Source organism: Cherax quadricarinatus, chromosome 56, assembly GCF_038502225.1.
Source record: "Cherax quadricarinatus isolate ZL_2023a chromosome 56, ASM3850222v1, whole genome shotgun sequence".
In the NCBI taxonomy this organism is placed as follows: domain Eukaryota; kingdom Metazoa; phylum Arthropoda; class Malacostraca; order Decapoda; family Parastacidae; genus Cherax; species Cherax quadricarinatus.
In genome coordinates, this window is record NC_091347.1 from 27706567 (window position 1) to 27720811 (window position 14245).

Here is a 14245-nt window from a genome sequence, read left to right on the forward strand (position 1 = left end):
TACTAGTTTCCCGGCTGTCTTTTCACAAGGGCATAGACATAATCCAATGACAACCATCACTACTTTTCACCTCGAAAACAAAGTCCGTCTTACTTAAATCCCTTAATAGATTTTATAATGCTAACACCAACGGTATATAGCTTACCAACGACCATTCGTCTCCACTCAATTCCTTCAGGTGGGTGTCTTGACGCTGGTGAATGGGTCTTGGAGCTTCCCTTCTCTGGGATTAACACTGATTACTTCCCATTCTTCAGGGGCTATCTAGCATCTACGAGTTTAGCGCGTCGCCTTGAATAATATAATGATGGTCAATCCCGTGTAGCATGATGGCTCATGTATGATGGGTACTTGTGTGGGCTAGAGGTGGAGTGTAACATCAGTATCACTTAAAGCATTGTCAGCGTCCTTTATCACTAACTCGAGTGACGTTGTCGACTTCTTCCTCTCATCCACATTTCTGAAAAGTGTTGGATCTTGCAGTACAAAACTAAATTTTTATTATCAAGAGCATGGAATAGTAAGACAATTCTATTCTAGACCTGTATAGGTCATGTTAATTTTGGAAGGTTTTCCAACACAATAAGTGTCAGGGGCCCAAACTGTTCACCTATCTCCCAGCAGGCACCTGAAGTCAGTACCTGGCCAGCCGGGCTGTGGTTCGTACGTCGGGTTGCGTGCGGCCAGCATTAATAGCCTAATTGATCAGATCCTGATCCACCGAGTGGATCATGGAGGGTTTCGGGGGCGTTGACCCCCGAAACCCTCTCCAGGTATACTCCAGCTCGGAATGTTATTTACTTTGGCATCTCAATATTTTTTTACTATTAATTTATGATTCATGTTTGTTATCACTAGTAAAGCAATGGGGCAAACGATTCTTGTTACTAAATTTACATAAACGACAGCAAAGTGTCATAAATGGTTTAAAAAACCTACAAGTTGAAGATTGAGACACTTGTGCAACATATGGGAATCTTTATTGAGGAAACGTTTCGCCACACAGTGGCTTCATCAGTCCAATACAAATCAGAAGGGTGTAAGGAGAGGAGTTTGAGGTAATCAGTCCCTCAGCCTGGAGTTTGTTGCGTGGGATCTTGATACAAAGAATTCTTCAACCTTGTCCAACCTTTGGATGAAGACCTAATTGACTAGTGGATGGTACCACTATGAACCCGCCTCCTGCTTCGCCTCACCTGACTACAGTATATAAGCCACGTCTACGGCCCTATGCTGTACTTTCTACAAGATTGATGGACTAAACATCGACTCCAGGCTGAGGGACTGATTACCTCAAACTACTCCTCTCCTTACACCCTTCTGATTTGTATTGGACTGATGAAGCCACTGTGTGACGGAATGTTTCCTCAATAAAGATTCCCATATGTTGCATAAGTGTCTCAATCTTCGACAGCAAAGTGGGAGAAAGGAAACAAACAGGTATTGTCTAATAGTTTAACTGAGCCAGGCAAAGTTTCTTTGGCCCTGATACTGGTGAAGGGTGCCTAATACAAAGAAGAGGATCCATCCTCACTTTCCTTGGATCAAACCAGATTACTTTCCCTTCCCCATAAGTTTTACAACCCCTTAAAGTTTCAAAGACCCCAAACGCTTACCTCTAGACAAACATTATAACCAGTAATGAAATACAGTATCTGTCGTCACTGATGCAACTGCCTTCACAACAGCTACAAAAAATGCCCAAAGGATTACATGCATCATTGTGCATACGCTTGTGAAATCAAGGACAAACTAAACAGTAACGAAAATTCAGTGGCAGTAATTTTAAATGTAGTGAGCGACAGTGGTTCCTGAACAACATTTAGGGATATAAAATGCTGCTGCTGCTGGTTTATTCGTCAGGAAACAGACAAGTCTACTGACACAGGTCTATCAATTAAAGACTCCTAACTGTTGAAGCATCATCCGCTGGCTTACCACACTGAGCAACATATTTAAAAAAAAAAATGATGAACTACCTAGTATATACTATGATTTCGACTCCGATAACTGTGTATGACCAACACGGATTTAGCGCTTCATTATTTTGAATATAACCCGCTTCTAGATTCCTGTTGAGTGTAGACATGCCTGAGACTTACCTGCAGGCACGCGTGAGATTCGCCTGTAGATATGCAAGAGACTTACTTGTAGAGACAGTAGTGCTGTATAATGAATAAGGTGTCGAAGAAAATTGAGAGTAATCCCAGTCCCAGCTTAGTTGGGTCTGCCAGCACAGATCGCCAGTCATCTGAAGAATACAAGAGGGTGCACTGTAGCAGGTAAATATCGCTTCGAAACTCGAGGCGATGGTGTTTAATGAGATAATTTTTTCGCTCTCTCCTGAATGAAATTGTAATTTCTACAGCCTGGTTTACGACCACGATATGGTGAAAATTCCTCAGAAGCAATAATGTCTGTGTCCCTAATATGAACTATATCAAGGGACGAATATTGGAGGGCGTGGAGATGTACTAGGGCGCAAATGTCCATTTAGTCGGAATTGCTTGGTCACATTGCAGGACCACTCACATCATTTAGCACTTGATCACCTAGTGATATACACGTCTCTGTCATCTGGGTACTGTACTTACAGTATTTTTTGACAGGAATGAGATTTTTTCTCGTTTGTTTGCCAGTAAATCCGGCCGATTGTCAGGTTGTTCTTATAAGGATCAGTTATTCATAGAAAGCACATGTAGACAGTACGCACAACTATAAAATAATATATATATATATATATATATATATATATATATATATATATATATATATATATATATATATATATATATATATATATATATTATATATATATTATATATTATATATTATGCAAACAATCGCAGACGGGCGATCTTAACTATGAAGGACAAGCCACGGGGGCTTGTCCTGCATATATATATATATATATATATATATATATATATATATATATATATATATATATATATATATATATATATATATATATATATATATATCAAATATTGCAAACCAAGTGATACAAGATTCAAAACAACCACGGGGGGAGTGTTGCATTCCAGTAAAGGCGGTCCGCTGAGAAGGTTCACCATCATTCACACAATCACTGTCTTTGCAGAGGTGCCCAGATATGACAGTCTAGATGTCACTCCAAACAGTAAATATCCCAGACCCCTCCTTTGAAGTGCAGGCATTGTACTTCCCACCTCCAGGACTCGAGTCCAGCTAACCGGTTTCCCTGAATCCCTTCACAAAATATTACCCTGCTCACACTCCAACAGCTCGTCAGGTCCCAAAAACCATTCGTCTCCATTCACTCGTATCTAACACGCTCTCACATGCCTGCTGCATGTGTGTGTATGTATATTTACACTTTGAAAATTTTAAGGGGACTAATCCCAAATCTGCACACGGAAATCACTCCCTATGAAAGCAAAAGACTCGGCAGCTGGTGCAGCATCCTCTTAATGAAAACCAGGGGAGCCATGAGTACGCTAAGAAGCAACAGGGGCCCAAGACTGTTCAATTGCCTCCCAGCATACATAAGGGAAATCACCAATAGAACCCTGTCTTCAAAGGGGAGCTGGACAGGCACCTTAGTCCCGACCAACCTGGCTGTAGTTTGTTCGTCGGTCAGCAGTAACAGCCTGGTTGATCAGACCTTGATCCACCGCGAGGCCTGGTCATGGACAGGGCCGCGGGAAGGATGACTCGAAATATCCTCAAGGTATAAAGAGTGGGATTCTTACCACACTGACCCATTGCATGCTACTCATCCCAGACTCATAGACTATGGATGAAAGGGTATTTTGCCCACCTATATAAACCCAAAGGCACAACTTGCAGAAACAAACTTTTATTGGGACAACGTTTCGCTCTGTGTCGAACTTTAGATAAAAGCTGTACACAGTAAAAGTGTGTCCCAGGAAAAGCTTCCTCTGGAACTTGCGTCTAGCCTCCTACTTGTAGAAGCTGGTCTCTCTGAGGGAAAGGAGATAATAGGCAAACTTAATAGGACTTAGTTGATGGAGAGGGGAAAGCGGAAGGGGTGAGATGGGAAGGAAAGGAAGGAGGAAGGGGTGTGATGGGGAGGGGAAAGGAGGAGGAAATTAGGTTAAGTTAAGTAAGAGTTGTCAGGATATAGGACAAGTGTTTCTTGAAGTGGGTCTTAGTCATATGATGATCCTCCACTGGAGTTGTTGGTCATCTGACAGAGGCCTTCACAGGCTTACCCGTCCACCCTTTAAAAAAAATACATATTATACAATGTGAGGAGGAGGGTAAGGAAGATTTGTGGTCGGGAGGGTGGAGGAAGAGGTGAGATAGTAAAGGGGAATAAAGGAGTAAACAATGAGAGGTTCACGTACCATAGTTACCAGCCAGTAGGAACATCTGCAACAGGCTGAAAGTTCCACCAATGAAGTCAAGGATAACTTGCCAGATGTTCCAGCCGGAGGTGCTCTGACGGCGGTAGTTCTCATACAGCTGTGTGAGGCAGACACGAATGAGAGACACGCAGAGTGAGATTCTGTGACAGAGACATGTCAGTGAGGAAGAGCGAAATACTTGTATATAAAAGGCACGTTCAGGGAGGAGGAATAATTACGTTAAACGATGGGGAGTTCCATGACACCTAATTCCCTAAACAGGAAGTCCTAACTTACAAATGAGATGCGATTTTTTTTTTATTGACTTACGATCGAGTTGTTCGTAAGTGCCCAGTTTATAAGTGAGATAACTTGGCTGGTAAGCTGAAGCTCTCCTGTACTCACCTGGCCCTAAGGTTTTCACTTTACACTACGAGACTCGTCTAGTATTGTGAAATTAATATAAGAGATGGACTCACCTAGCCATTATCCGCACCGGGTTCACAGGAATATATTTGACCTTAGGGAACTTACCTGAAGCTGTAAGATTGACCTGGGGTGTGACACTCGCCTGAGGCTGTGAGAACCCACCTGGGGAATGTACTTGATGCAGGTGATAATAAGCTTGATGTATGAGAGCCAGTAGAGGAGATCGAGCCAGAGGAGGGAGTCAACGGTAGGCACCAGCACGCACCCAACCACTGCACTTAACACCAACACTCCAGAGATGACCATGCACGGCGTGGACACCCGCTGACCCGGTGCTCTCTTGTTTCACCACATACAAACCCAGGGTGTTAGTACACTACACTACACTATACACTACACTACCCAAAACAACAACACAACACACGAGGCACTTCTTTTCGTCTTTTTATAGGAAACTCTCTCGAAAACTTCTGAAATCCAAGTAAACGTCATCTATCAGTTTTATTCCTGTGTAATTTTTGTGACTGTTATATTATCTTAATTAGCAGAAATTTTGATTAATCATAGTTCTCCAGGTGGTTTATTATTGCAAGAGTTTTGAATTAGTATTTGTTAGTTAAAAGTCTTAACATTTGTTGTGAACTTCTTTCTAGACATTTCCTCACCCATATATCTAATAGTAATTAAATACATTACGAGAGAAACATGTGTTTCTTAAGAATTCATTTATATGAACGTTTATCAATGGCAGTTTCTATATGCTGTATGACCCTTGTGGGTTTAGCGCTTAATTCTGACTAATAATAATATTTCTATATTTTTTTAATATTTTATAATAATCTATATTATTTGCGTAGCCTTTTATCGGTTCTCCAATTTCCAGTACATGATTTTTATAATAAATTCCACCATCCATGAAAAACAAAGAGAGACAGGGGTAAAGTCTGGTCCTGTGATAGCTACTTACATGATAGAAGAAGCACTGAACAATCTCGATAGCAGTACATAGCAGAGCGTACAGTGGAAAGATCACATCATTGAGTCTGACGTGTAGTACACTGCTGGGGTGCCGGATAAAGTACTCCTCCTGGGGAAGGCAGTGTACTACATGTAGTATACCCATGCTATATCTGTGCCCACACTTGACAGTGTACTACATGTAATTTGGATTTGCGACTGTTGTATATGTGCTTTACGCAGTGCGCTAAATATCGCCTAATTCTCATTGTAGACCCCTCCCCCTCCCTTGCTTTGATGCCGGTGAACGGCCTTTGGTTCAAGGAATTGAGTAACTGTAGATAGTTTATGCTGGAGGAGCGAGTAGCTGGCCATTCTTACATGTATGTATCCGAGGTGTGAATGGTTGATTACCTTTGTAACTTGTTCAGCTATCAAAACTTTGCAGCCCAGTCCCTGGACCCATTATGTACCTCTGTAATCTTCTGACTACCGCCCACAGGATGAGTATGGTGTGCATAATAAAAATACTAAACTAACTGTGTCCAAGGGCTACACAAGTGTTGGCCTCTTGTTCCTCACCTTAATGGCATGGATCCAGTAGAGTCCCATGTTGAAGATGAAGTAAGAGAAGAACCCAATGAAGTTGAAGGTGATGAAGTCAAAACTGAAGCCCTCCACGCTGCAACAAATACGAACGAGACTCATCAAGCACATGTCTTATATCATTATGAAAAAATTCAACCTTTCAAGGAAGGAGGGTGGGTGCCTTGATGCTGGCCAAGATCTCTTCATCCAAAGAATTGGAGTTACCCTTACCTTCATCAGGTAAAACCTTATTACCTTTCATTTCCCATGCGCTGTTTACCTGGAGTTTACCTGGAGAGAGTTTCGGGGGTCAACGCCCCCGCGGCCCGGTCTGTGACCAAGCCTCCTGGTGGATCAGCGCCTGATCAACCAGGCTGTTGCTGCTGGCTGCACGCAAACCAACGTACGAGCCACAGCCCGGCTGATCAGGAACTGACTTTAGGTGCTTGTCCAGTGCCAGCTTGAAGACTGCCAGGGGTCTGTTGGTAATCCTTCTTATGTGTGCTGGGAGGCAGTTGAACAGTCTCTTATTGTATGGTCTCTTAACGTGCTAGTGACACCCCTGCTTTTCATTGGGGGGATGGTGCATCGCCTGCCAAGTCTTTTGCTTTCGTAGTGAATGATTTTCGTGTGCAAGTTCGGTACTAGTCCCTTTAGGATTTTCCAGGTGTATATAATCATGTATCTGCGTTCCAGGGAATACAGGTTTAGAAACCTCAAGCGCTTCCAGTAATTGAGGTGTTTTATCTCCGTTATGCGCGCCGTGAAAGTTCTCTGCCTTGAAAGTTCACCTGCCTTGAAAGGTGCTGTTAGAGTGCAGCAATATTCCAGCCTAGATAGAACAAGTGACCTGAAGAGTGTCATCATGGGCTTGGCCTCCCTAGTTTTGAAGGTTCTCATTATCCATCCTGTCATTTTTCTAGCAGATGCGATTGATACAATGTTATGGTCCTTGAAGGTGAGATCCTCCGACATAATCACTCCCAGGTCTTTGACGTTGGTGTTTCGCTCTATTTTGTGGCCAGAATTTGTTTTGTACTCTGATGAAGATTTAATTTCCTCATGTTTACCATATCTGAGTAATTGAAATTTCTCATCGTTGAACTTCATATTGTTTTCTGCAGCCCACTGAAAGATTTGGTTGATGTCCGCCTGGAGCCTTGCAGTGTCTGCAATGGAAGACACTGTCATGCAGATTCGGGTGTCATCTGCAAAGGAAGACACGGTGCTGTGGCTGACATCCTTGTCTATGTCGGATATGAGGATGAGGAACAAGATGGGAGCTAGTACTGTGCCTTGTGGAACAGAGCTTTTCACCGTAGCTGCCTCGGACTTTACTCTGTTGACGACTACTCTCTGTGTTCTGTTAGTTAGGAAATTATAGATCCATCGACCGACTTTTCCTGTTATTCCTTTAGCGCGTATTTTGTGCGCTATTACGCCATGGTCACACTTGTCGAAGGCTTTTGCAAAGTCTGTATATATTACATCTGCATTCCTTCTAGTGCATTTAGGACCTTGTCGTAGTGATCCAGTAGTTGAGACAGACAGGAGCGACCTGTTCTAAACCCATGTTGCCCTGGGTTGTGTAACTGATGGGTTTCTAGATGGGTGGTGATCTTGCTTCTTAGGACCCTAACAAACTAACCTACACAAGCAAAGTTCAGTATTACTTGAACTTCTTAGGGTTAACAAGACCTTACTGGAATTAAGAGGAATCTAATTCCTTTGAAATTTATCGTATCTATGATAAGATAAATTTCAGATATATTGGAAGAGCAAGAACATATTAGTAAAAATGAAAACGAAAACTATAATTATCGTATACAGCATAGGTCACTTTAAGTAAATGTAGTCCATACTCTAACACTGTAAAGTGTTACGTAAATCACGGTATTTTGCATTAAATTTTGATGACCATAAAAAAAAAAATTGAGTCACAAACCTCCTCCGACGCCAGATGTGAATGATTTGCGGGAGGAAGGAGATATCCCAGGCGATGGTATAGATCCAGCCCAGTACGTTACTCGCCACGTTGATGTTCGGGTTAGTCATCACCGACACCAAAGCAAAGGCTTCCGTGGCCCTCGTCCTGGAGGGAAGAGAGCGGTCAAATAGATTTGTGCACTTACCTAGGCAGTATTTATTAGGATTGACCTTCAGCGCCTAGTTCTGCCTCTTGACTATTAATATACCTTTGTAATAAATCTCAGACCCCCATGGGTCTGCTGTATTTACATTTGAATTCGTGTTTAAAGTTAACCTTCATACTTCCTACCATAGTGAAAGATAAAGGAAGATGATTTGTTATTATATGATTTACTGCAACATGTTGAAGACAGTCATGGGAATAAACGAAAAACTAAGCCATATGTGAAGAGTGACGTATTAGAACACATCTCTAGGATAACATGAACAGAGATAGAGGTTAGTTCAATACAGATAATCTGCATGAAAATGGAGTGGGAGCACAAGATTAAGATACATTCATCAAGAAGAGTGAGGGTATTTGGGAATGGTAAATGTTAGAATAGAAGGCAGTTTTATCTAGATAGGTACTCAAAAGTTTGGCAGTAAATTTAAACTAAAAAATCCACGCTGAAAATTATTTTTTATACAGTTGTTCATGGTACGTTAAAAAAAAAACACATGCACGCACAACACCCGGACATAAATGTGATCGAATCGAGATAGATTTTTATAATTATGTGATCATAGATTGAGCCACGACTGGCTGAAGTATCTTCACTAAGCATCTCATCCACAAAAAAAAAGGTGAAGTGATCCTATATTTTAACAATGAATGAGACTTGAGATCTCATTTAAACTTTTAAGATTCTATAGCATAGGGCCTATTTAAGGTGCAAAACTATTTAATAAAATATGAGAAAAAATCCGGGGCAAGAGGCGCAACACCAATAGTGTTATAAGTTTTATTTTCTCTTACAAAACACTGGAACAGCCTGTCCTCTTGAGTGATAAATGCTAAAAAATATAGCTGATTATTGAACTCTGAAGTTAAGCTTGTGAACCACCTAAGACGATTAGTTGATCATGGACCATGCAGGGCATAGTGGTAGTATATATGTACTAGTAGCAGTTTAAGTGTAAATTCTGTATCTACCTTCCTATTAATTACATATCCACACAAGTTTTAAAAGCGGGAAAAGAACTGTAATTTGTCTTCCCGATACGTGCAGTTTACGTAAATGTTTTCCTCTCTATAGTTTATACGTCTTTTCCGTGAATAAAACTCTTAGATTATTCGGTGGTAGTGTTCATGTGGCCTTTGGGCCGTCGCAACCATTCAACCCAAGAAAAATGTAGATCTTCCAGACACGGTCCCCACACTCGATGGTGTGACAGGGTTCAAGTGACCAAAAATAACAATCTGAAGTGATAGCCTGAGATAGGTTAAGGTTGAGTCATGTGAGTCATCGTGGAGAGAAAACCCTTCAGAATTCCCCACAGCAGCAAGCTTCTCGAGACTTAGATAAGAGCACGTTTAAGACATTTTGTAACAGCGTTGTATATGGAGTTCGCCTCCACCACTTCAACATCCAGTTCATTCCTCTTTCCTACTACCCTGACACTGACAACCTACTTCCTAACATCCCTATGGCTCATCTGAGTTTTCAGTTTCCAGTTGTGGCCCCCTTGTTCTTGTGTCCCATCTCTGAAACATTCTAGCCCTCTCCACCTTGTCAGTTCCTCTCGATATTTTATACGTTGTTATCATGTCACTCCTTCCCCCCTCCCGCTTTCCCTCCTATCCTCTAGTGTCATCAGGTTGACTTCCCTAAACCTCTCCTCATAAGACATACCCGTTAGCTCCGGAACCAGTCTTACTGCAAACGTGTGTGCGTGCGTGCGCGTGCGCACACCTATTTGTTGTTGCAGGGGTCGATTCTCAGATCCTGGTCCTGCCTCTTTAATTGTCAGTCTTCATATTCACTCCCTTTTAACCTCGTGAACCCTATCGTACCTGCTTTTAAAACTATGTATGGAGCCTATCTCCACCACTTCTTTATCAAGAATGTTCCACTTCCCGACCACTCTGAGACTGAAGAAATACTTGCTAACATCCCTGTAGCTCATCTGTGGCTAACTTCAAGCGATGTCCCCGAGTTCCCGTTTCTCTTTTCTCAAACAGCCTATTCATGTCTACCTTATCAATTCTCCTGAGTATTTTGTATGTTATCATGTCCTCCCAGGCTCTTCTGTCCTCCAGTGTCATTAGGTCTAATTCCGTTAGCTGATGCCCCTTCATTCAGTAACAAGCCATGTTGCATTCTTCTATACTTTCTCCAGTTTCTTAACGTGTTTTTTTTCCAGGTGCGGGTTCATTCTGGCGCTGCACACTTCATGATGGCTCTAACGTATGTTGTATAAAGGAACTGGAATGACTGTTGAGATTCCTGAACGTTACAGTTACGGTTGCCAGACGAGCATTGGCTGCAGAGGTTATTCGGCTGGTTTGAGCTTCTGGTGTAATATTGGGCACTATGCTCACCTCTAGGTCTTTATCTTCGAGTGAAATATGCAGCTTCTGTCCCCCTAGTCTATACCTCATTTCCGGTCTTCTTGCTCCTTCCCCAATCTTGCCTGGAGATGAATTAAAGCAACCACTTATCTGACCACTCTTGGCAATTTGTACAAATCCCTTCGGAGTCCTTCCTTTCCATCGTCTGTTTTTATTCTCATTAGTTTTACATCATCATCAAGCAGGGATATATCTGAATCAGTCTCACATGAAATGTTACTCACATAAACCAAAAACAGTACTGGTCCTAATACCGATTCTTGCGGAACTCCGCTATTTATTCTTCCTCAGTTTGATGTCTCTTCCTGACAGTCACTCTTTGCTTCCTTCCCCTAAAATACTCTTTGATCCACTGGAGTACTTTCCCACACATTGGAGAAAATCTTTGTTTCTATCCAGCTGTAATTTAGCATGATAATTGTTCAGGACGGACCGAAACGTTGTCTAAAATTTCTTCTCTAATGTGTAGATTATTTGAGAGGTGTTGGGAGGTGGTATGTGAGGAGAGAAATGAGAGTTTGTATGGAGAAGACTAAAAAATATAGGTGACTTTTGTAGTCTCCCCCAAGTTTTTTTTTTATACCAGAAGAATGATGACAAGAATGTAAATGGGAAGGGTTCGGGTAAGATAGAGCGGTAAAAAACTATTTTGGGTAGACAGGAAGAGAGAGAGAGGCAGCATAAAGTAGTACAAAATCATAATAGTAGATTGATAATATGGTGAGGAGGGACGATAAAGAACGATGAGCTTACTCTACCAGTCCCTTCGGGAAAGCCTCAGCAGTGAGTGTGGCCTTGCCGTTGTTGGTGGTGGTGAGGTTAAGGGGCCACCAGTCCCCGGGGGAGCCGTCACATAGCTCCAGGGACAGCGGAAGGTCACCCACATCCTTGGTCAGGTTGAAGGTCACGATGACACATCCTGTGAACTCTTCGCTGTAACACCAACGTAACAATTGCACTTGAGAATTTTCCTAACTACCGAGGGACTTTACACATTTATTGTCCTTCAGTTACAATGGATGATTTCGAATAATTACAAACTAAAACAAATTTACAGGAATTTAAAACTAAAGCAGATGATGGTACGACACTTAGACAAGTGTGAAACATTAAGCGATAAGAAAGAAGGTGAAACGAGTGTCACTGAAAAGATAAAGTTGAGAGTATCAAGGCTCAGAAGATGCAGAGTTATCACATGAGATGATTAAAGGATTCATTTAGAAGTATAGTTACCTGAGAGTGAGATTAAAGGTGTAGACATCACCCACTGTTAGGTCCACCTCGTGAGGGGAGATGGTGAGGGAGGCGTTGCCTTCGGTCACAGACTGAAAACCTGGCAAGGAAGATGAGGGCGATGCATAGTTCAATAGTGGAACGTTACGCTAACAACTAAAAAGACCTGGATCTAATACCCATGCAGAACAGAGGCATGGGTAAGTCTCCTTGCACCTGGGTCACCTGTATTCCTCCGTTATTGTCGATTGCATTCTAAGAGAGAACCCAAATGAAAATATGCTGCTACATACTTGGCTGTGTTGGGTTATCTAGGGTTAATAACCCTCCTTGGTTAAATAATAATAATGGGAATATTCTTCTCTTACTAACACTCACCTTGTGCACGGTATGGACTTGTTGGCCCGGCCTTGTCCCGTATCTCTGTACCCATGAAAACAATTCGTGTACACACCATTATCAAACGCTTTCAGACATTGCTGTTTATCATATGAGGAAAGGCGCAGATAAAGGTCATTACGATTATCATAAAAAAATAGAAATCAATTTTCGATTACTTCGTCAAAAGACTTCATGCACCGCTAGTGTGGGATTGTTGAAGGCAGAAGGCAAGGAGGAACAAAATAATATGTAAATGTTTATTGTATTAGTTCTCTGTGAGTTACACGCCGCCCATGGTCAAACTTGGTTACCTGATATTATTAGTAGTAATAATGATCTTTATTTCTACAAGTACATGTACAAGGTATACAGGCCTAGCTGACATCAATGACATACTACTATACAGAAAGCCCCTTGTTATGCAGAGCATTTCGGGCAAATTAAATAAATTTTGTCCCAGGATGCGACCCACACCAGTCGACTAACACCCAGGTACCTGTTTTACTGATAATTAAACGTGGACAGCGGGTGTCTTAAGGAAGCACGTCTTTATGTTTTCCAGCCGTACCAGGGATCGATCCCTGGACCTCAGTGTGTGAGCTGAAGGTCTTTAAATAAAAGGAGACTAAACTGCCCTCCATTTTCTTGGATTCAGTAGCGGCACCAGCAGAGGTCTAGAGCCCCCGCCCCTATATTCACCACCATCCCCCAAATAATGATAATGATAATGCAAGACTCCAAAATAACAGTTTAAAGTATAAAACACTCCTACGGAATTATTATAATCATGGGAAAGCACTAAATCCGTAAGTCACACATCGTCTGAGGAATGGGAAGTTACCAAGTTTGATCCAAGGAAGAAGAGGGCAACTAATTTCTAGACTTTAATCCTAACAAACCAACCGTAAGGGTCTTAATGATATAATCAGCGGAGTTCCATTACTGAATGCTCACCATCTATCCAGTCTTGTGTTACTACGTTACTCATTGATGTATCCCTTCAAATGTTATACGGTGATAAACAGAACAAAACTTGAGTGTTGTTACAGTCTTACCCGCAGAAGACATGGGAGAAGCTATCAGCAGCAGCAACAGCAGGAGGATGAGACCAGCATCAGCTCTCAGAAGGGCAGTTTTGGACCAGCCTTGTTTGCCCAACATTGCTCTAAATCAAGCTTCCTCTGAACGACTCCTTGTAATTCCCTATATTTTTATTATGAAGTTATAAAGCCATATATTTTAAATATACAACGCTCATCTATCACACAGGCATTATTTATGGGCCTGATTTACACGATTTTGTTATGGCTAATATTGAGCACAAGTAAGGGACAAATTTCGGTTGTTATACGAATACTGAACAACAGTAAGGGACAAATGAAAACTGAAGGGAGTCCCGTGGGTACCATGAAGCAACAGCACTCACAGTACCATTCCCGTCTCTTATGTACAAGACATTTCGGGTCTTATCAGACTTTAATCAAGGAGATATGATCTGTCACGTGGACATAGATCAAAAAAGTAAGATAGGACTTGTCAAGTGTCTCACTAGAAACCACTTTTATTAATTAAGCACGTCATGGTTACAATATTTCCAAGATTATACCTGGAGGGTGTTGCGGGGGTCAACGCCCCCGCGGCCCTCTCCATGACCAAGCCCTGAGGCGGATCAGGACCAGATCAACCAGGCAGCTACTACTGGCCGCACGCAATCCAACGAACGATCTACAGCCTGGTTGGTCAGGTACTGACTTAGTCTGTC

At 41.9% G+C, this 14245-nt stretch overlaps 2 protein-coding genes across 4 annotated transcripts in view; one reads left to right on the plus strand and one right to left on the minus strand.

Moving 5' to 3' along the window:
* Positions 1-13927, minus strand: part of LOC128700712 (cystinosin) — a 16929-nt gene extending 3002 nt beyond the window's left edge. Inside the window, exons 1-10 of one of the 3 annotated variants that reach the window (XM_053794055.2) lie at positions 13539-13927; positions 12103-12202; positions 11623-11802; positions 8272-8418; positions 6321-6420; positions 5749-5868; positions 4944-5120; positions 4353-4470; positions 2149-2251; positions 1-460 (exon numbers count right to left, since the gene is read on the minus strand). The exon at positions 1-460 is cut by the window's left edge and continues 3002 nt beyond it. In XM_053794055.2, the coding sequence (XP_053650030.2) occupies positions 361-460; positions 2149-2251; positions 4353-4470; positions 4944-5120; positions 5749-5868; positions 6321-6420; positions 8272-8418; positions 11623-11802; positions 12103-12202; positions 13539-13644 (1251 nt within the window). In that variant the 5' untranslated portion in view covers positions 13645-13927 and the 3' untranslated portion in view covers positions 1-360. Of the gene's footprint in view, positions 461-2144; positions 2252-4352; positions 4471-4943; positions 5121-5748; positions 5869-6320; positions 6421-8271; positions 8419-11622; positions 11803-12102; positions 12203-12480; positions 12575-13538 lie in introns of those variants that run through there. The other 2 variants (XM_053794056.2, XM_053794057.2) reach the window with 2 other exon arrangements.
* The window catches only part of LOC128700711 (uncharacterized), a 74113-nt gene that overhangs the window by 3915 nt on the left and 55953 nt on the right, over positions 1-14245 (plus strand). The window lies entirely within an intron of this gene.